A 21,316-nucleotide genomic window follows, 5' to 3' on the forward strand; every position below is an offset into this window, starting at 1 on the left:
GGCAACATGAAAATGGCCCTTTTCTGCAGTGGCTCCCAGTTTGTGGAATGCTCTCCCAAGGGAGGCTCAGCCGGTGCCTTTGTTACATATCTTTAGTTGTCAGACATAAACATTCTTTTTCTCCAAGAAATTTGGCTAATTAAATAATCTATGGCCTTTTAAATTGTGGGGAGGTATTGGAAACCATCCTGTGATCCTCAGATGAAGTGTGGTATAGAAAATAATAATAATAATAATAATAATAATAATAATAATAATAATAATAATAATAATAATAGCTGCCTTTGGACTTTCAGAAATATGAAGCAAGTTCTATTACACTAGCTACATTTAGCTATTGCAATTTTAGACTAGTAGTTTCTATCACGATTATCTCCAGTAGAAATGCAACAGAAGTGGTAATGTATATGATGTTTTCATTTTTTGACCATTCTAGAGTAGTCTCTGTAATTGAAGACTAACTAGTGTCTGATTTTATATTCATTAAGACAGAGGGCAAACTTGGTTAAAAAAAAAAACAACCCCAACAAAACTAGAGAGTGGCCTGGTTACATACATAAATGAGATCAGTTAGCCCTTCTTAGAATCATGCCTTTGTGTATTTTCTAAGTTTCTCAGTGTATAGAACACAAGAGTAAAGCTCACCGACATCATACATAAGAATATTGCCTATAATTGCAATACTTTCTGTTGCCCATTTCAATATACATTCAATATACAATATTGTTTTTACAGTTTGTTAGAAAAAGTATCTTTAACATCTGTTTTGTAAAACTAAAATGTTCTGTATACGGATCTCCAAAGTATTTCACTGGACAAATTATAATTATAAACTATGATAAGAATAATTATGAAGATTTAGAAATGTAAACTTAACAGTTTTTTCAGGTAAGTTAATTACACTTGCAGTTTAGAGAAAAATAACAATAAATAAAATGATCACAAATGGCCTCTCTAATAAAATAAACTTAATATCAGTCCTACTCCCTGTCCATGCTAGCATAATGGGCTGCATTTCTAATGTTCAATAACATGGGTCATGAGTTTAATCTACCATCACAAAAAAACATTATTAACTAATATTTCCATAATTTCTCATGCACAAAATTTTTGTAATGTTATTTTGCATTTGTTAAGGAAAATATGTAACAAGAGTGCAAAAAACAAACAAGAACAAAAAAACCTTTTCACAGAAGAATTATTAATAAGAAATTAGGAACATGTATTCCTCAAACCAGGGCATAAATTCACTGTCTTTATCATTTGTGGTTTTGTTTTGTTTTAATATATAGGCAGTGCTATATAATTCTTAATAACTTTTTTCGGAGTCTGTCACTTTCATCTTCTTTTTTTCATCATCTTCTTTTACATAAGGTGAAGTTTCTTCTTTGATACTGAGGGCATTTTCACCTTCCAAGTTTACAGTTAATTTCAAGACAGTACTATTTAAGAGTGCCTCATGATGGTGAAAACTTTCATGTTTGCACCTTTCTGTTACATCTGCTAATGAAGAAGCAGGTTTCTCTGCAACCATTTTGTTTCCCTTATCTTTTGAGTTCTGCAGTACAGATAAATTATTATTCTGCTCCACTGTTATCTCACTGAATGCATTACTACTGGCATTATTTTCATGACTGTTGATCTCCTGTGTGCCCACATCAATATTTTCTGTGACATATAATTTCTTTAAACCTTGATTTTCTTTCAGTGCTGCTGACACAAGTAAACTGAAAGTGCTGCCATTCATGAAATCTAAAGTATTGTCAGCATAGAGTCTGTTAAAAATATTATTTGCAATGTTATTAATGCTGCTGTTCTTCAGGTCTGTGTGATATTTGTAAAGTCCAGTTATATTTTTGCCTTGACATACGAAATATGGAGTATTTGTTAACAAATGTGACCCCACTTGGTTCTCAACATCGGAGGCTTTTTGGTAAGCACATCCTCTGATCTCCTCATTAGTTGGCTTTATGATGGCTGTCAATATTGGACAATGTTGTCCACAGATAGCATGGAGTTTATCCAGCGAGTCTTGATCTTCACGGCTATTCCTGCTTGAATGAGTGTTGCTTATTGGTTGGGTTTGAATTGGCTCATCATTTGAAGACTGTTCTGCAGGATGCACCTTATTGTCTGGTAATCTAAATTCTACAGAAGTAAGAGCTGGGGAATTACTTTTCACTTCTGTATAAAATTGCGTGGAACTGTTACATGCTGCCTCAAAAAGCACGGAGCTACTACACTGATTGTTTCTGCTTTGTATACTTAAAGTATCAGGAAACGGATCTGAATCACTGTTATGAGGCATGTTGAAGTAGTTGCATCCATTGTCATATGGCTTAGCCATGTCTTCAAGTTCAGAAGATGATATTTCTTTGAGAGGCGGCCGGAGATTCAGATTCCCAAAATGTGAATATGGAATTTCATCACTATGATTGTCAAATGCCGTGTCGGCCGATGTTGTATCTGTATTGCCATACATTCCAGAGTTCTCAGGTGGTGACCTCCTTATTAAATGGTTCTCCTTTAGAAGCCATTTTCCTTTATCAATCAGTACTCCTTCATCTTCAGCAATGTGTTCCCTAGATTGGCAGTGCTGGTTTGTGTATTCCACTGAACAGTCATCATTATAATATGCTTCTTCCCCATTAAGACTAAACTGTGGTGCTGGCAAGGTAGCATTTTCTTTTTCCCACATGTCATTATTTGCCTTTAAATCTTCTGGGATTTTAGGTGATGCAAATTCATCCAGCCAGGTATGATTCTTTTGACACAACAAAGGAGCTCCCTCCATTACATCATGACAGGGTTCTTCTACAGCATTTCCTTGTAGTGTTTGAGTCAAATATGGAGGATCAAGCTTAGAAGGGGACTTAAAGGAAGCTTCGGCTTTACCATAAAGTCTCTCAATAGTTCTTTTCACATACCCTTTGTTGTACTCTTTTTCATATATTGCTTCATCTACACTTTCATTCGTCAAGTCACTGGAATGCCTAACATTGTAATCACTTTCATCAGTTTCTGGTCGATAATCTGACAAGTCAGAAGTGGCAGGACTTTTCAGGCATTTTTTGAATTCCAAAGAAGAATTTGAGTAGGACCCACCCTCAAGTTCCTTTACTATCAGTTTTACTCGGGACACCTGTTCCTCTTCTCCTGGAATTTGCTTAGATTCATAACAAAAAGATAATGGTGATGGTGTAGACAATCGTTCTGAAGTCTCCTCACAAGTACCATCTTCCTCCATGTCTTCCCGTACAGAATTTTCTACAATGTCACCATTTGTGGTATTATCAGCAATGGAAGTAAGACACTCACTTGAATTTTCCTTTAACAACACAGAGTTGGTCCAGTTTAAATCTTCTGTGCCCTTTACTTCCTTATCATCTACCTCTGAAGTTTCTAGATCAAACATGTGGTCTTTATCATTAGAGGTCATGCTGTGAGTGCTTGACTTAGGTTCTTGTGATATCTCTGATTCTTCATTATTAAATGATGTATCTGTGGTTTTTTCCTGTGTGCCTTGAAATGAGCTATGTTCAAATGAACTTTGTTCATTTTCTGTAGGCAGATCCTCATTTGAAGCCAACCCACAGCTATTCAAGTCAGCATTAATGCAGTTCAAATTTTGCATTTCATCATGAACATCCAAATCATTTAGATCTGAGTTCTCTACTGGAGTTCTGCAGTTCTCCTCCTCCTCCTCCTCCCCACTAGACCTCTCCAATTCTCCTGCTAACACTTCTGCATCAATAACTTCCTCAGAACTCAACTTATTCTTAAGAGTTAAATTCTTGTTTACTTTTCCTTCTTCTTCAGAGACTGGTATATGTTTAATTTCAGCCTGAGAAAAAATTTCTTTGTGGTATGTTGGTTCCTGTTTCTCTATTTGCATTCCGGAGAATATTAAATGGTTTGCTGTGCAGTCCTGAAGATTGGAGACAGCAGTCTTCAGGTCTTCAGCTTCCTCTTTAATTGCAACTTGTTTCAAATACTGCAGGAGTGTAAATACTTCTGAACAGCTACAGGTAGTTTGTACCATGTCATCTTTATTTATATTGGACAAAGTTTCTTTGAGGTTAAGTAGAAGGAGCCAAGCGAGGAGGAGATTGGAAGAAGATCCAAGAAGGGAGGAAGAAGAAATGTCTGTAATGCATCCAACATGGTTCTTTTCAGCACTGAGCACTGTTGATTTCAGCTGGTGCAGCAACAGACCACTGACACAATCCTTCTGCATATCAGGTCCTAAAATGTTACTGGTGCCATTGGGACTAATCCGGGCAGCAATTTCAGAAATGTACCTTTGATCACTGGTTTCTAACAGAACCTTCTTTTTGTCATTTTCATGTATATTACACATGGATAGTTTATTATTGCTCTGGATATCTGACTGTAATAAATACTTGGCTTCTTCTATTAAACTTGCCTCAGCATCTGTCAAACAGCCAATGTGTCCTTCGTACAATTTTTTAACTGATTCTTCAACAGTTCCTAGTTCACTGAGATGATTTAATGTACCATTGGATAGTTTACTTTCACTAATATTTTTATTCCCTGATAGGCACACATTCTTTCCTACTAACTGACTTTCTTTATCTGAAAAAGACTTGACAGACAACTGATGCATTGTTCTGTTATCTGAATTTATGGGAGGTAAATGCTTTTCAGGCATTGCAGCATTTGGGAATATGTTCTGCAACCAGTTTTGGACATAACTTTCAAGAGAAAGTTCTGCAATCTCATTTGTCAAGGCTGCATCCCTCAAAGTATCCAATGTTCTAGTCTCATCCAACACAGGGACTTTACTACCTGAAGCACTTTCAGGTTTTTTATTCTTTTTTACTTTTTTATGTTTCAATGATGATTTGTGTGATTTGGCAGAAGTTACCCTCTTTTCTTTTTCAGCCTTAGGACCACTTCCTGTATCAGTCAAAGGCTTCCATGAAACTATGCAACCTGCTGTTTGTTCTGTTACATTAGCTGTGTCCCATGTACCTTCTTTAATCTGTTCAATTTCATTTTTGGGGTGATCTTTAGCCATTAACCCTTCTTCTGCTTTCAAGTGAGGTTTTTTGTCTGATTTGACTTTTAGCTTAGGCAACTGTCTATTTAGATTTTGCTTCAGGTTAGATTCTAATTCATTTTTCTGGGATTTCTTAGACACTTGACTATATAAATCTTCTTTAGGACCTAAGCCTTTATTAGAACCTTCTAAGTTGGCAACAGGCAAAGCAAGCACTCTTTTATGAACTGTGATTTGAGGAGAAGAATGTGGTGCACTTTCTCTTGTGATATGCATCTCACAAGTCTTCACGTCATTCTCAGGGGTTGCTACGGCTGCTATATCATGCAAGTTCTGTGGAAAAGCTGTGCCTTGTTCCACAATGTCAGAGGAAGATTTTCTCTTTTTCTTCTTTTTCTTCTTGCTCTTCTTTTTACTACTGGAAGATGCAGCTTGGCTTCCATCAGAGAGATGAGTTGCTGAGTTCTTGACAGTGATAGAAGAAGATTCTGTTATCGGGGGAGATCTTTGAGCACACTTGCATACTGTTTCACTGCTCCCAGGAGGTGAGTCATGTATGGGAGTTTGAGAAGAAGGCAATCCCTTGCACTGGTTGCATATCACCTCCTCACTTCTTGACTGAGATAATTCGGGGTGGATGTTGAAGCTGCCTACTTCCCTTCCAGTTTGATCACTTTGATTAAGCAAAGGCAGTCCAGTTGCATGGGATTTCTTTAGAGACGTTTGAGCATGACTGATGCTAGAATCATAACCAGATGTTAAATTGTTATCTAAGCCTTCCTCTGCAACTGATTTCTCCAAAACGTTCTGTAATAAGCCATCCTCACAATGCAAGGCATTGGACTTTTCAATTGTGACTTTGTTTGATGTTTCTTCCTCTGTCTGGTCATCCTGAGATTGATTCAGCATATGATTGCTACAAATTTCGCTTAGTTTTGGTGTGGTAACACTTGATGTTTTACTGCTAGAGTGAGTGACCAGGCAATATTCAGATTTGGTATCGCCATTGTCCATTTCTTCACTGTAAGAATACTGCCCAACCATCTTTTTTTGGACTGCTGTGTCAGATACCACAGTTACACTTTCAACCAAGGATTTCTTTTGCTTGACTCTTCTAGGCCCAGGAGTAGGTGGTCTATAAAAAGGAGGTTTGATCTTATCATTCTTTGCCTGGCTCATATCTACGTTCACAGAAGAATTCTGCCAGATGTCATAATTGCTAGCTTCCGTTCCACATGAAATATCTTGACTGATCACTTCTGTGTTGATGGGCTGCAGTGAGACATCATATTCAGCCCTGTTGAAGTTTTCTGCATTTTTTCCACATGACTCATCTTCTGCAACAACTGCAGAAGTGCCAGCACGGCTAACTGTGGTCGTCCATTTTATAGTTTCCTCTTCTTTTATGTTGAATCGAACTCTCATCTCAACTGTCATGCTGCCATCTTGATTAAGATGAACAGACTTCTCAATGTCATCTTCAGGGGGCACCAAAGACAAATCTTCCCCAGTATGTGAATGATTTTCTGCTAAGCTTGTGTCAATATTAGGTATGTAAGAAGACTCTGAGTTGTTATCATTACTGTAGCCTTTAGAAGAAGAAGCAGAAAACATCTGTGATCGGGAGCTTGAGTCTATCTGTACACTCACTTTCAAGTAATTTATTGAAAACACCCCAAATGATAAGATTAGATGGAAAGTGCAGAAGACAGTCATCAGAAATAACCATCCAGGGACAGAGGCAGCAGACAGGTAGGAAAGAGACAAGAGAAAACACAAAAAGAAGGTTGTTAGTACAAAAACATTCAGATAAAATAGCATTGGGAAGGGATCCAATTATATAAAACATTAGTAATAAATGGTCGGCCCCGCTGGTTAAAAGGCTAAAACATGAAACAATGAAAACCTGTATAGCTTAAATAGTAGGGAGAAATGAGATATCTGCCCAGACACATCAGCTACTATCACCTAGTAAAAAAAAAAGAGCAGCAAAGAATATACAAATATTTACTAGGTTTATGCATAGTCTTAAATATTAACAATGACAGATATTTTGGCCAGAAATAAACCAGGGATTTCAAGTTTTAGCCTTTTAAGATTAAGCAGGTGTGCAGTGTGCAATTCTATGCATGATGGTGTGGAAGGAAGTTTCATGATGCCTAATCATGTTTTCTTCGCAATGACTGCATTTACCATCATTTTTGAACGTTCCAATTTATTTATTGCATTAAACATAATTTATACACTGCGTCATTGTAAATAGAATAGAAAGTGCTTAACCACAGTCTAAACAGAGAGTTCATATGAAAAAATAACAAGTGCTGCTAGCAACGTTTCCAACCATTCTTCAGACTTTGGCAAGGAGGGAGTTCATGAGTTTTGATACACTCCCTCTGCATGCCCTTGTTTTCCTAACTACATGCATCGCGGATGGTCAGTGGATTTTAGAGATTATTGTAAGAGATGGGAATGATTTCTTAAATAGTGTATTAGATTGTGCTTAAAGGGCATTAGGGAACCAGTACAGTTCCTAGAGTGCTGGTGTTACAAGCACTACCACTACCAGGAAAACAACTGCTGCATATAACAGTGTCTTCAACAATAACAGAATTTAGTCACTTATAACCTAGACTCACAATTATAAACACAAACAAATGCATTTGTTAGTCATTAACAGTGCAAGCCTAACAATGTTTACTTAGAAGTAAGTGCTATTGAATTCAGTTGGGTTTACTCCCAGGTAGGTGTGGTTAGGATTGCAGCCTAAGACACTACAGGATCTTCTCTGTTTTAGTGATAATCTTTAACAACCCTATTAGCATGTTTCATATATTTTTGCTTGTTTACTTATATTATTTTTTTGAAATATCTATTCTTGCATCCAAAAGAATCATTACATGGCTTAACATCAGTATGAACCAAAACAAGACACTCATAGAACCAGAAGCAATAAAACTACAGAACAAGATAAGGACATAAAGGCAACAACTTGTTATGTGCTATTCTAAATGCCCTGAAAAATAGCAGGAACAACTTGCCATCTGAACTCCACTAGTGAGGGAGCTGGGTCTGTGTCTGTTTCTGTCTCTCTCTGAGGAGGAATTCCATACCCCAGGTGTCACCACTAAAAAGGTAGCCCCTCTCACCACCTCAGAGAACAGGAGAATATAAAACTGGGTCTCTGAAGATGATCCAGTTGAATGAGTAAATTGCTGCTGAGACAAAGTTGATTCCTATTTTACGTCTGGGATGTTTCCTACTAAAATGCCGATATGCAATTTGTGTTGATGCAATGCTTTGTTTATTTATTTATTTTTTATTACATTCTTGTTGACTTTTGTCTGTGGGTATCATACACCCTACTCAGGCATTCATGTGTGGCTTAAAATGAACAGGGCAGGGCCCATGGAGGCAAAAAAGTTCCCCATTCCTGGTTTAGATTCATGTCATGAATCATGAGTTAGGCTATGTACACACGACATTTGAAAAGAGATGTAGATGGTCCTGGCAATTGCGGTGGGTGAGTCCAGACCTGCCCAATGTCACTGTGGGTAGGCATATATTAAGTTGCCATGACCTCTTTCTTTTTCTTTCACTTGGCACATGTGAAGGGAGGAAAAGGCATGGATACCTAATCAAGAAGAGAATTTTCAAATAGGTATCAAGTAACCACACCCAACCTTTTGGAGAGCAGACTCTAGATTCAATCTAGATTGAAAGCAGCATGTTGAGGACAAGCATGAACAGTGCTTTTTTTCTGGGTGTGTGCAGTACCGGCACCTTTTTTTTCTAGAAGAAAAGCACTGAGCATGAATGATTCCCAGTTGAGAAAAACTACAGTTTTTGTGCTGTAAATAGATTAGTGTGTACACAGTCTTACTTAGTTTTACTTTTCATGACAAAGGGTGGCATTCATGCTACAGCAAGTGGAAATGAACATAAAATGTAACTTCATTACTTTCTAAATTAGAGTACTCACATTGGAGAGGAAGCGTTGTAGCAAACTAAAGTGCACTCAGAGTAGACCCACTGAAATGAACCTAAGTTAGCTATGTTCATTAATTCCAATGGGTGTGTTCTGACTTGGACTAACACTGAAAATAACTGATTTATAACAGGTGAGTTAAAAGATGAATGAGCTGTTAATAGATAATGATGGTTTTAATATAGTCAAAACCTTCATATTTAGAGAAATAACAGAGACTGCTGGTGCTTAATATTCTCCCCTTCCCTCAGGCTCTTTCATTTTCCTCATTTGTGAGGATTTGGCTAGGGAGTCTGTAAATGGTTTAACTGGCCTTTTTTTAATATACTGATATCTAGGCAGACCATTCCTTTTTGCCATTTCATTTTATAGAATAATAAAAGAGGGAGAAGGAAATTAGAACTGAGAATCATTAAAGACACTTACTTTTTCTACCCTCCGACTTGGCATTTGTTCTGGGGTATACACGACTGGAGACCCCAGGCAGTTTACTAGGTAGTGAATACCGACGAGGATCATAATTAGCTGCTTTAAAGGGCTCTCTTCCTGCAGCTACAACAGCTCCAGAGCAGAGTATTAGAGCTTGAAGGTTGGGGACCTGAAAGAGAAACAGCAGACAAGGTTTCTTATTGTGAAAAAGAAAATCATCATTCTGTGGTCCAGGATTTTGATTAAAAGCCATGCTTCTATGAGCACTTGACACCTTTAGAAAACCCAAAGGAGAGCTGCAACAAAATGAGGCATGGATGGAAAGTCCTGTTCAGTGTTCTAGTCATCCACCCATGCTAATCCTTTACACCTTCTCCTCTCTGTTTTTATTTTTATCTGCCAATCTGTCCCAACTCCAAACTGAGGTCACTCGAAGATGCTCAGTCCTCATTGGGCTGCTATTGGTGTGTGGCACTTTTTGCCCCTTTAATTTCACCCCTCCCAAAAATTAATTTTCTACTTTTAAAACCTTGATGTTCCTGAGCATAATACTACCTCTCTTATTTCCTCATTTTGGCAACATAGCTGTCACAACTCAGTACTTAAATTTGATATTAGTATATATTTGAGAAGGTAAAGAAATAGATGTAGCTATCAATATGTCTTCTGTGAAATTTTACAGTCTTAAATAATAACAAATGTCTGTCTTGTTCATGGCCGCAACAGTTCCACATTACAATTTCTATTTGAGAAAGTGGTGTGAAATATTTCTTTTCTTTTCTTCAAAGCTTTACTACAAAACTGTAGATCTTGTAAAATTAAAGGTACTCCAGCCATCACTGACTGGGTTTACATTCTGAAAAACAGAAACATCTTGAAGCACTTCATTGGAGTAAATAGGAAAGTCTGTTGCAGGAACTCAAGGTGTGCAGTACTAGGATTCTCTGACCATGCCGTAGCTTCATAATTGCTTTCCCCTCAACCTTAGATTTCAAATGTGGGGACATCACTTTTCAAATTTTAAAACTCTGCATGGTAGCATATAAAAACGATGAGAGGCAAACTGACATGTTACACACTGATGCATGTTATGAAGCCTCATCTCTATTCTTTAAATAAAAAGAAGCCATGGGAGGCTGTCATTTTAAGTGAAGGAATGGTGGGGAAAGGAGATGTATAACCCTTTCTCTGCCAACGGATTTTCTGCTTCACATTCCCCACCTATCTGCTCATGAACACGGCTTCCCAATGTTGCTTTGTTACCCACACTAACATGCTACTGTGGCTCCCCTCTAATACTGGCTTTATCCCCAAATGAGATGACCCTCCAATATTTCTTGACCCCACCCAGGTGGGTTAGAGAACCTGCTTTTGCGTTTTAATTCTGTTACCACCCCCCCAAAAAAAGTGAAAATAAAAGGTTGTGCCCCTTCCTTCAGGGACCTTTAAGCTCTTGGCAGAAAGAGATAGAATAATGCCTCATGAGCAGCCTAAACATAATATAGGGCTTCAAGGGATTATGACATGGCTAGAGCGTGCAGCACGATTGAGGTCACTCCTGTGGGTGCCCTTAAAAGCTCCTTAGTAAGCAGGAGTGTTACATGCTAGAACAGGAAGCTACAGTTTAAGAGAAAATTAGGTCTTCATGGATACCAGCAATTAAATTCCTCTCACTTCCATCTCCCTGCCATGCCAAGTTTTCCTTTAAGGGCAAGACAGTTATTGTGGCTCACAAGGGCACTGAAGCAACATACACCAGCCATTTGAATTTAAAGAGCAGCAGATATTCTTGACCAGTGTAAGAAACATAAGAAACATTTTAGATAGCATGGTTTTGGTGAAAACAAAGCCGTATAACTGCAGTAGTACAGGAGCAGCTAACATCATACCCTCCATAAGCCCTAGACAGCACAGCCAATCATCAGAGGTGATGGAAGCTGTAGCCCAACAGCATCTGAAGGATACCACATCCTCCTGCACTAGAACCTAACGGTCTAATGACTTGTGATGCTAGGTGTGTCACTGCAAATCACTTTTTCTTATGCTAAATGTTATTACAGGCATAGGGCCAGTTTTAATTGACAACACAGTGCACAGGGATGGGAGTCTGATTCCTTGCCCCCAAGCCACCATTAGGCTTAGGGGAAATGGCCCCATTCATGCTAATACGAGTCCTGCCCCCAGAGAATGGAGATGAATTGTCATTATTCCAAAGCGACAAGTGTTACATCTCCCCTCCCTGCACACTGCATTCCCAATTAAAAGTGGACTGCCTGTAATTAGTTTTTTTTTAAACCACAAATTGTTTTGGAACCATGCAATTGATGCCATATGTAGTATCTATTTAGAAAGGTAAATGGAATCATGAACTAGCAAAAACTGGGGAAGTCGTGGGTTGGAATTTGTATATTTTGTTAAGGTAACTGCTTACCTCCCCCTGCCACGTGATCTGGTCTCTGATCATTTGATCTCATAACTTAATAGCTGCACACTGGTGGCTGACAATGGGAAGCAGCTCTATTTAAGCAAGCATTTTGTTTGATATGATGTTTGATGTGAATGTTCTACCTATCACATCACCTCTGCAATGGCTCATTCATATCATCACTTAATGTTGCAGTTATGTGTAAACCAGCCCTAAGACCACCTGCCCAAAGATAAATATTTCAGAGTATCTTCTTATATTCTTACCTTTCTCCCATCTGTCATGTACAATTTCACAACAGTGTACTGCATTAGCTCACTGATGTGGTCCAGAAAGGCCTCAAAGCTTTGTGTGTTCTTCTTACCCAAGACAACAGTGCGCCGGATTCTTACATTGCCATTTTTGAAAACAAGCAGCTTCTTAGGGTTACTGAGTCTGGCGGTGCTTCCTTGCTGGAACACACCACCTTCGCCCTCTCTAGCTAACTGTACAGCTCTGCGGCGAGCACTGACTGGCCTGCTGATCTGCCATGGCAATGGCTTCTTACTGGCCTTCTCCAGGTTGATGGGCTTGACTTTCCTCTGTTGGGAACAGATGTATGACTTGCCATCTTCAAGGTCTTCCAAATTATTGACACTGTGTATCCCTCGTGGTGTAGTGATATTTCTCACCCCAAAAGGCAATGGAACTCTTTTCGACAAGTTGTCAAGCAAGGCATCAAATGATTTGAAAGAGCGGTTACTGACCACCATTTTTACCCCATTAAACTGAGGGTCGCCACTCTTGTAAAAGCAGATCCGTTTGGCCACAATGGGTTCGGTGACATTGAAAGGACGAACAGACAAAGATTGTTCACTCTCTGAAGTATGGGGCTGAATCATTGAGTAGTTGGTTGAAGGCGTTTCACTCATTCTGACAGCAATCTGGAAATAAGGAGGCAGAAGTAAATGCTCGCTTATGATCACAACAATAATGCAGTCCTCATTTCTATAAAGTCACAAAGGAGGTTTTAACAAAAGCAACCAGCAGTAAATCTTGCCAAAAATCAATGGCTTAAATAGGTCCAAGCTGTTATCTCTAAATTCCACAAAGACTGGTAGGATTAAGCTAACAAAGCTTTACTTGCAAATATGTGTAGAATTCTCCCATGTATTTTAACATATCTTATCATTTTGCTACAACAGAACATTTCACTTAACAAGGGGTATTTTGTCACACCAGAATAGTAATTAGACTTTTCTGTTGTTGTTTTAATAGCAATGGCAACATTTTCTATTTTTACATTCTAAATGCTTTCATATAAAGGATTTTTTTTGTTGTTCCAAGGGTGACCCAACCAACTAGTCCAGGGCTAAATGTGTCCTTCCAGGCCTTTCTATCTGGCTGTTGGGACTCTCCCTAGGTCACACCCCTCATCAACCCTTTTCTGCATCCTCATCAAGTGCTTTTGCCAGAATGAAAGGTGTCCTTGAACTATGATAATGCCTCTTGCTTCCCTGGATGGAAAAATATAAGGATGGTCAGGTTGGAAGGCAAAGAATCCTCTGGCTTTTGCACAGCTGGAATATCATGTACTATATAAACATCAAATACTTTTGTCCAGCCACTTTTTGCCTATGGCCTCCCCGCAAACTGGCATGTGGCTTCTGGAATATTCCCCATGGGGAAATTTCAGACCTTGGCCTGAAAAATATTCCCCAGCTCTGAACTAGTCGGACATTGCACCCACACAACATGTTTAAAGAACATTCAACACACACTTAAAACACATGTCTTCCCCCAAGGAATCCAGGAAACTGTAGTTTACCCCTCACAGATCAACTGTTGCCAGCTACCATTCCCTAATTCTTTGGTGGAAGCCATGTGCTTTGAATGTGCCTTGAATATGCTTTAAATGTATGGCGTGGATATGACCAAAAACTGACAAAAGAAACTGGGCACAATCTAGAAAAAAGAATTACAGAGTGAGTTTACATAGTTCCCTCTAATTTCAACAGGGTTTGTGCAGGAGAACTTTCTGGTGGATTTTGCCTGTGATCCCAGGCATATTCGTTTTGTAGCACTGCAGTCCTACTGATTCTAGCAGGAATTCTCTTCAGTAAACACAATAGGCTAGACAACAGCACAGTGGCGTAGCGTGGGTTGTCAGCACCCAGGGCAAGGCAAGTAATTTGCGCCCCCTAACCCGTGGATTTGCGCCCCCTAACCCTAACCCCCAGATGTTGCGCCCGGTGCACCCGGCCCCCCCTGCACCCCCCACGCTACGCCACTGCAACAGCACAAACATATTATAAAGTCTCACTGTGAAACCACACAGTCTGGAGTAGTCACATTCAGCTTAAGATACTCTGGGGTCAAGACTTTAAGATTAATTTATTACTTTTTCATTTACACCCCCAGTTGACCTGCTGGATTTAGACCATATTAAAAATATGATACTAAAATCCATAAGATAAGCTTTTAAAATAGAAAGCAAGATATAATAATACTTTATATTCATGTGTAGTACTTTTCCTTAAATTACATCCTATGCTATATCTGTAGCACCTACAGCTTCCTCATAAGGTAAGCCACTAACTCGATCCCCAAATTGTGGAAACTGAGAATAAGAGAGAGAAGCTTGCATAAGATTGCCCAGTGAGTACAAGGCTTAACTAAGAGTTCAACCAGAAAGGATGAGGGAGAATTTACAGCTTATGTGTTTGAACCAGCTAATTAGAGTTACAAAAACAGATTGTAATAAATGACCTAATTCATGCTTAGATTGAATGTTTAGAAGGTACCAGGAAAAACATGGACTAGTAGAGGAAGAATGGGAAACCTAAGGCCCATCGTATGTTCTAGTAATTTATATGTTGATTGGTCTGGAAATTCCTGCATATGAATAAATAAATAATAAAATAAGAAAGTTCAACTATTAAATTGAGAAAGTTGCCCTACTCCTTAGAGGCAAAACAATCCTAACCTTTTTCCTGGCTGTTCATGAGTTGTTGCTGTTTCATAGGTGAGAGGGACCCAGTGCACAGGCATTACTATTATCAATATCATTATCATTCTTTTCGTACTATTTCCCAAGATGTTGGAGAGATGTTATCGTCACCATAATTTATTTTTTCCTGATTGTTCCCAAGTTTTGTTTTTTTTTAGGAACCCATTTCAGAGGCATCATTATTATCCATTACAGTGGTACCATGGGTTAAGTACTTAATTACTTCTGGAGGTCCGTTCTTAACCTGAAACTGTTCTTAACCTGAAGCACCACTTTAGCTAATGGGGCCTCCTGCTGCCACCGCACCGCCGGAGCACGATTTCTGTTCTCATCCTGAAGCAAAGTTCTTAACCCGAGGTACTATTTCTGGGTTAGCGGAGTCTGCAACCTGAAGAGTATGTAACCTGAAGCATATGCAACCCGAGGTACCACTGTATTATTTCCTTCTGCTTGGCCCACAGCAGGGATTGTTTCCAAGTTGTTTGGGGAGAGGGGAGCTCAGCACAAAGGTGGGAATGTTGTTATTATCATCTCCACATACATCCCTAATTCTGAGAAACTTGTAAATTACATTCAGCCTCAAATATCACAATAGTCTAGGCCAGTGTTGCTCAACAACTACTTTGGTGAGATTTTTTTTCTATGTATTTCTATTCTTCTCTATTTCATAGTTCCATAGTTTAAAAAAAAATTGCCAGACAGTATTAAGTGTGTGGCAGACTGTAGTAATGCAAAATTATTCCTGGATTTAGTTATATTTTATTTTCTAGCTCTAATCTACAGCAGTACACCAGCAATTTAACAAGCAAGACTTAACAGTGTCTGGAAAAGAATGAAGTTTTTCAAGCATATTTTGTTAACAAAACAACAACCATGAATGGTTTTTCCCATATTTGAAACAATTTAAGTTCCCATCTCTTTTCTATTTCTGCTCTTTAGGTGGCAGCCATTTGTGCTAGTCCACACTCCTGATGGCAACTATTTTCTAACTGGTGCCTTTGGCACACTCTCAAAATTTCAAATGTTCTGTGGGACTAAAAAAATAATAACAATCACTGAATTATAATGTTGCTTCTGACTACATATCATAGTGGCGACACTTCCATTTCTACCCAATTCCATTATACGGTAACATGGATTTTCTTTCATAATACTTGTTCACAATCATAACAATCAAGCATACCTCTTGAAAAGAGTGCTTGAAATCAACAGCCTTTTCACATAAATAATATACAAAGAAATTGCTGAAACTTCAGCACATGGCATAAATTAATGTCATTACTATAAATAGTTGTCCTTCTTAACTTCAACTAATTATACTAGGATAACTGAGTTTATTGTGTGGCTGAGCCAAATTTTCTCAGCAAATAACTTTCAACTTTTTAAACTTATTGTTCGGAACTCTTCCTGTCCTGTTGGAGTATTCAATCATCCTTTGGATTTCTCAGTGAAATGACCTCTAATTTTGCCATCCAAATTTTTTTGGGAACAACTTTGGATCTAATTTTAATATTGTCTAATATTATTTTAATTTCAGTAGAGGAAACAATGACCTATACTCCTTTCATTCCTCTTCTCACAGTCCACCCCTTCCTTAATCCACCACCAACAACAGAGTTTCAATAAAGGTTAAGTCGGCTGAAATTTCTCAGAACATTTTCTGAGGAAAAGCTGTTGGATAATTTTACCTTGCCCCTCCCCAAATATATCTGGTGGCTTCATCTGCCCCATTTTGCCACCCAGAGAGTTTTTTGCAGTGGGGGGGGGGGATTGGATGCTATTTTACCTCAGCCCTAGTTTTTGTACTTACCCAGAATCATAACCTATATGAGATAAAGGAAGAACGAGAAAGTCGTCTGAAGCAATCTGGACTTCCTTGCAAGTCAAGTAGCTAGTATTTTACTCATGTAACCTTTTCACATTGTTTCCCTTTAGATCTTCTTCCATTCTGAAAGGAAACAAACACAACTATTGCATGCTTCTTCTTGATATTCGTTTTCCATGGGAGAACATCCCCAATCACTGAACCTTTGGAGTTGCGGGGGTGGGGAATCAAACTTTGATCATCCAAATCTTTGCATGACTGCAATAATGTTGCCGTCAGTATTCCCTCGTGTAGCAATTCCCTTTGGTTGTAAATCATTTCCAGGAGTGAAACTTCCAACTCTTAGATTGAGACGCCATCATCCAGCCTTTCTTATCACAAAGTCAAAGCTGGTTTTTCTCCTGTCAACCCTTCCAATTATTATGTGTGATCAGCCAAATAGTAAGAAGTTCTTCTTCTTTAAAGTGGCTTAAGATTATTGGTGATTTCTGGGGTCCCAGCGTTGCAGAGCGTATAGTCCGTATCCATCCCACAGTGGATTCCAGTTCATAGAGAGGCTGGATCAAGTAGAGCTGGCAGTCAAGTGAGAGATTTCAATGCAGTATTTTTGCAGACACAGAAGGATGGCATTGTTTTGTGCCTATGGAATGAGGTGACTCTTCTTATGGAAATGTATCTCCAGATGGCAAATGTTCTATCTAATTACTACCAAAGGTATAATAAGATTTGAAGCTTCTTCCCTTAATCTGGATTACAGCAAGCTTGCCTTGCTGATTGTAAAGCAGGGGCAATAACAATTCTCCTCAGCTGATAGTACATATCACAACAATTCTTAATTGGCTTTCCCCCTTTAAATGTGTTTATTATATATGCTTATGCTGAGCACTGATGGGAACACTATATACATTGCTTAAGGCTAGTTTTGCCACCCATTTAAAATAAATAAATGCACAAGACTGATGTGATAATATACAATGCTCCCTTGGAACAAGTGTGCATTTTTTACACTGCAACCTGGTTTAACCAGCTTATTACAGCAATAATTTAGTGACCAAAGTACATGTCAGTTGGTATAGCTGCACACTGATCACAGCTCAGGCAATCGAGTTTTTGTTCTGTTCAGTTCAAAGTTCGTTCAGCTACTGAGTACTATTTCTTAAATTTAATATAAATCTCTCCACAGACCCTTTTAGCAATAAGTGCATGCCTTCTGGCTGAATTTTTAAATATTTGATGGGAAATGGCTCCTTTTTAAGAATCAAGCCTAACAAGTCAGTGCTACCTGCATATAATCTCTGAATACAATTGTTTTGTTTCCTTTTTTCCTCCTTCAGGGAAACATGGGCTTCCAACAATTCTACCACAAAGACATTGATCAGACCAAGACCTCCTTAACTTGAACAGGGTTGCTGTGCCATGGACCTTCTGATCATGTCCTGAGAATCAGTGGTTATTCAACATTATTGTTTTCTAACTTGCCTTTTTATTCTTAATCTGATTATTCAGGCTGGTTGTAATTTAAAAAAATAAATAAATGTGAGTAACTGTTTTTATTTCAGTTTTCTAATACTAGTACAAAATACAACAATGCAATGCAGAGCAGCTGTATGAATAATAATGATATCAATTTAAAATGTCATTGGTCCATTCATGTAGAAGAATAAAAATAAGCTGCCTATTGAGATATAAATATAATAGGTCTAGGTTTATAAGATAATAAAGATGTACAATTTATCCCAGGAGATGCCTTCATAATGTTCCATATGTAGTATACATTCTATACAGCTATGTTAGCCTATATATATATATATTCTGATTTGTATATACTGCTAATGATTGGATTTAGGTTGTTGTTTTATTATATTTTGTTATTTATTTTATTATTGTGAGCTGTTTTGAAAAGGCCTTGGTTCTGAATTGTAACATAAAATCACTTCCATATACAGGCACCCCTTATGTGTGATCAACTTGTGCACAACCACACATAAAACCAGTGCTAGGCAATAAATAAATAATTTAATTCAAGCCCGGAAATGGCAGGAGAGAGCTGGGAAGTCTTTGTGGCTCATGAGGAGACGCTCCCCAGAGCCTAAAGTGGATATCAGTGAGGGTGGAGGAAACCCCAAAGAGACCTGAGGTGCAGCAGGGCTTTGTTTAGGCTGCTCAGCCTCCCTGCTTAACAGGTGACTTGCGTGGTAGTACAGCAGAAGTTCCTGCTTTCCCACGCATCCTACAGCAGCCCCAGAGCTTCAAATCCATATTTTTTGGTCTGAAGTATGGAGAGAGGAAGAGAGAAAAGTGGAGAACAGGGGAAAACAAGTATTTGGAGGCATTTTAGAGGGTGCTCCCCACTTACATACATAAATGGGGTGGGGGGAGACACCTGTATAAAAACAACTAACGAAAGGAGAAACATTTTGACACTGCTGTGGGATGGAGGGAGAAGTTGATTGAGAGAGGGCATCTCAAGCACAAAAGAAGGGCTGATGTAAGCACTCCCCTGCTTTGTCATTGAAATTCCCCTTTCCCAAAGCTGCTTTCTAAGAAAAAAAATACATGTGTGCCCACATAACATGCACTTAGCCCCTCATTGTCATGAAAATTCAACTGAATGAGAGTTAAGTCCCTGACATCTATGGGATTTCAGAATACATCTGCTTCTCTGGATTCTGTTTCAGCCTCACACTGTCCTAGGCTAAATGGGAATGATTTCCTGAGTGTTCACTTTTGGCTGAATCATTCAAAGCAGGGGTGCAGCAAAATGGAAGTCCATGGAGCTTTTGAACTAAATTTTTGAGATTTCACCAACCTGTGCCCTTTGAATGACACTCTTTGTTAAGATTTGCCAGAGAAGACAATGCTTAGCAGAATATTTTTATCATTCATGTGTGAGTCACTCTATTAAAATATTAAGTTGCTACAACAGTTAAATGAATATGGCTGGCCTTGTGACACAAGAAAAGTTGATAGTATGCCTGACAACTCCAAGTCCTTTCAACCTCTGAAACCCTGGGAGGTTTTTTTTAATTGGACCATTCACTAAGGTATGGAACTAGGAAATCGTTATCCATTTGAAAAGGAAATTATCGCATTAGAGATAGGGCCTGGGTTAAATTTCTCTGAATGTGCCCAGCCTACTTACATCCTTTCCACAAAGGTTTGGGGGGGAGTGCTATTATTAACATTTTTTTCTGATAAGATTGAGTTAGCACAGCGGTTTGATGTACATGAACTTTTAATCATGCTAATCCCTTCAGGTTTATGAAATTCTCCAAAAGAAAAATGTAATAACCGGTAACACAAAGGTAAAGGGAGGGGGAGTGCTATATAGGAGAAGAACAAACACATGGTTGTCACACATACTGTACACTCCATCAGCTCTGCTGTGACAGGACGGCTCCATCAGGCCTCCTCCCCCTTCAACTGTCATCTGAGGGCAGCCATTCATCAGTTTTTTGGCTGGGCCCTACTGTTTGGTGGTGGACACTGTCCCCTTAACCTAAGGGAATGGGATAGCCCATTAGAAGGCTCCAGGAGGAGGTGTTTCTATCCAGATGCTCTGTCATGAACAAATAATTAATGAAAAGATGTGTAAACCACAAGCAAATTAGGATCTATGCTCAATAAAGAGGTCATCTGGAGGAGCCGTTGGTTGGTTGGTTGGTTGGTTGGTTGGTTGGTTGGTTGGTTGGTTGGTTTTTGGTCCTGGGTCATAGAATCATACATATTAAGTAGTGGGTGGACATAGCAGATGACACAGAGATTTCTCCAAGTAGTTCTTTATAAGTAAGCTGGAACTGAACTGAACAGCAAACAGCTCAGCCGGCCTGCTTTTATAGGCAGCCGGCTGTCAACATCGTAACAACAACACCCGGGGTTTCCCGCCTAAATTAACTTATGTGGACCTGAATGAAAACTATATACACAATACCCCTGGTGGCCAGGGTTAGAACTTCAATACATAACAATACAATTGTTGAGCTGGAAGGGTTACCATGATTCATTTAGTCCAATCCGCTGCAATGAAAGAGTCACAGTTAAGGAATCTCTGACAAGATGGGCATCCAAGCTCTATTAAAAAACCTCCAATGAAGGAGAATCAACTACCTTCTGAGGTACACCATTCCACTGTCAAACAGCTCTAATTGCCAGAAAGTTCTTCCTTATGTTTAGTTGGAATCATCTTTCTTATAAGTTCAATCCATTGAGTCAGGTCCTAACCTCTGGAGCAGCACAGAGCAAGCTTGCTCAACCATCCATGTGACAGTCTTTACTCTTCAGTCATGACTACTGGCTTGTCCTATGGCACCTGGTTTACCTCAGACTGCTACCCATAGCCCAGGCCTCTCTATGTCACTCCCCTGCTCTTTCCCACAGAGACGTTCTTGCTAGATGGCTTAGTGGAGTGAGCCAGGGTGGGTAGTCCAGCTGGAACAGGAACAGGCTCTGGAATCTTCTTCACTTCTCTCCTCACCATCAACATTCATTACTGTATGTCACTTAAAGTCTTTGTGAGAAAAGTGGGGTGGAAGAGTTCTAAATAAATACTCTTTGCTATGATAACTAAACAAAACCTCCATGTTCTGCATACTAGATGCTGACAACAAATTACAAAAATACAAAAATAATAATGATGTCAT

At 38.9% G+C, this 21,316-nt stretch overlaps 2 protein-coding genes across 6 annotated transcripts in view; both read right to left on the reverse strand.

Moving 5' to 3' along the window:
• Positions 1-21,316, reverse strand: part of RP1 (RP1 axonemal microtubule associated) — a 182,902-nt gene that overhangs the window by 152,517 nt on the left and 9,069 nt on the right. For all 5 annotated transcript variants that reach the window (XM_083517865.1, XM_083517868.1, XM_083517867.1 and 2 more), the window contains 2 exons: positions 12,129-12,785; positions 9,435-9,606 (listed from right to left, as the gene is read on the reverse strand). In XM_083517865.1, coding sequence (XP_083373991.1) covers positions 9,435-9,606; positions 12,129-12,773 — 817 coding nt within the window. In that variant the 5' untranslated portion in view covers positions 12,774-12,785. The remainder of the gene's footprint in view (positions 1-9,434; positions 9,607-12,128; positions 12,786-21,316) is intronic.
• LOC310713564 (oxygen-regulated protein 1-like) lies at positions 1,261-9,606 on the reverse strand. Its single transcript, XM_083517870.1, has 2 exons — positions 8,284-9,606; positions 1,261-8,112 (listed from the first exon to the last, which is right to left on the reverse strand). Exon 2 carries the CDS (start codon positions 6,842-6,844, stop codon positions 1,310-1,312), a length of 5,535 nt encoding a protein of 1,844 aa, XP_083373996.1. The 5' UTR covers positions 6,845-8,112; positions 8,284-9,606; the 3' UTR covers positions 1,261-1,309.

This window comes from Podarcis liolepis (assembly GCF_965112155.1).
Source record: "Podarcis liolepis genome assembly, chromosome: 8".
NCBI classification, from domain to species: domain Eukaryota; kingdom Metazoa; phylum Chordata; class Lepidosauria; order Squamata; family Lacertidae; genus Podarcis; species Podarcis liolepis.

Excerpts from the sequence above, each read along its gene's own strand:
- LOC310713564 (XM_083517870.1), bottom strand. The coding sequence starts at position 6,844 with ATGCTATTTTATCTGAATGTTTTTGTACTAACAACCTTCTTTTTGTGT.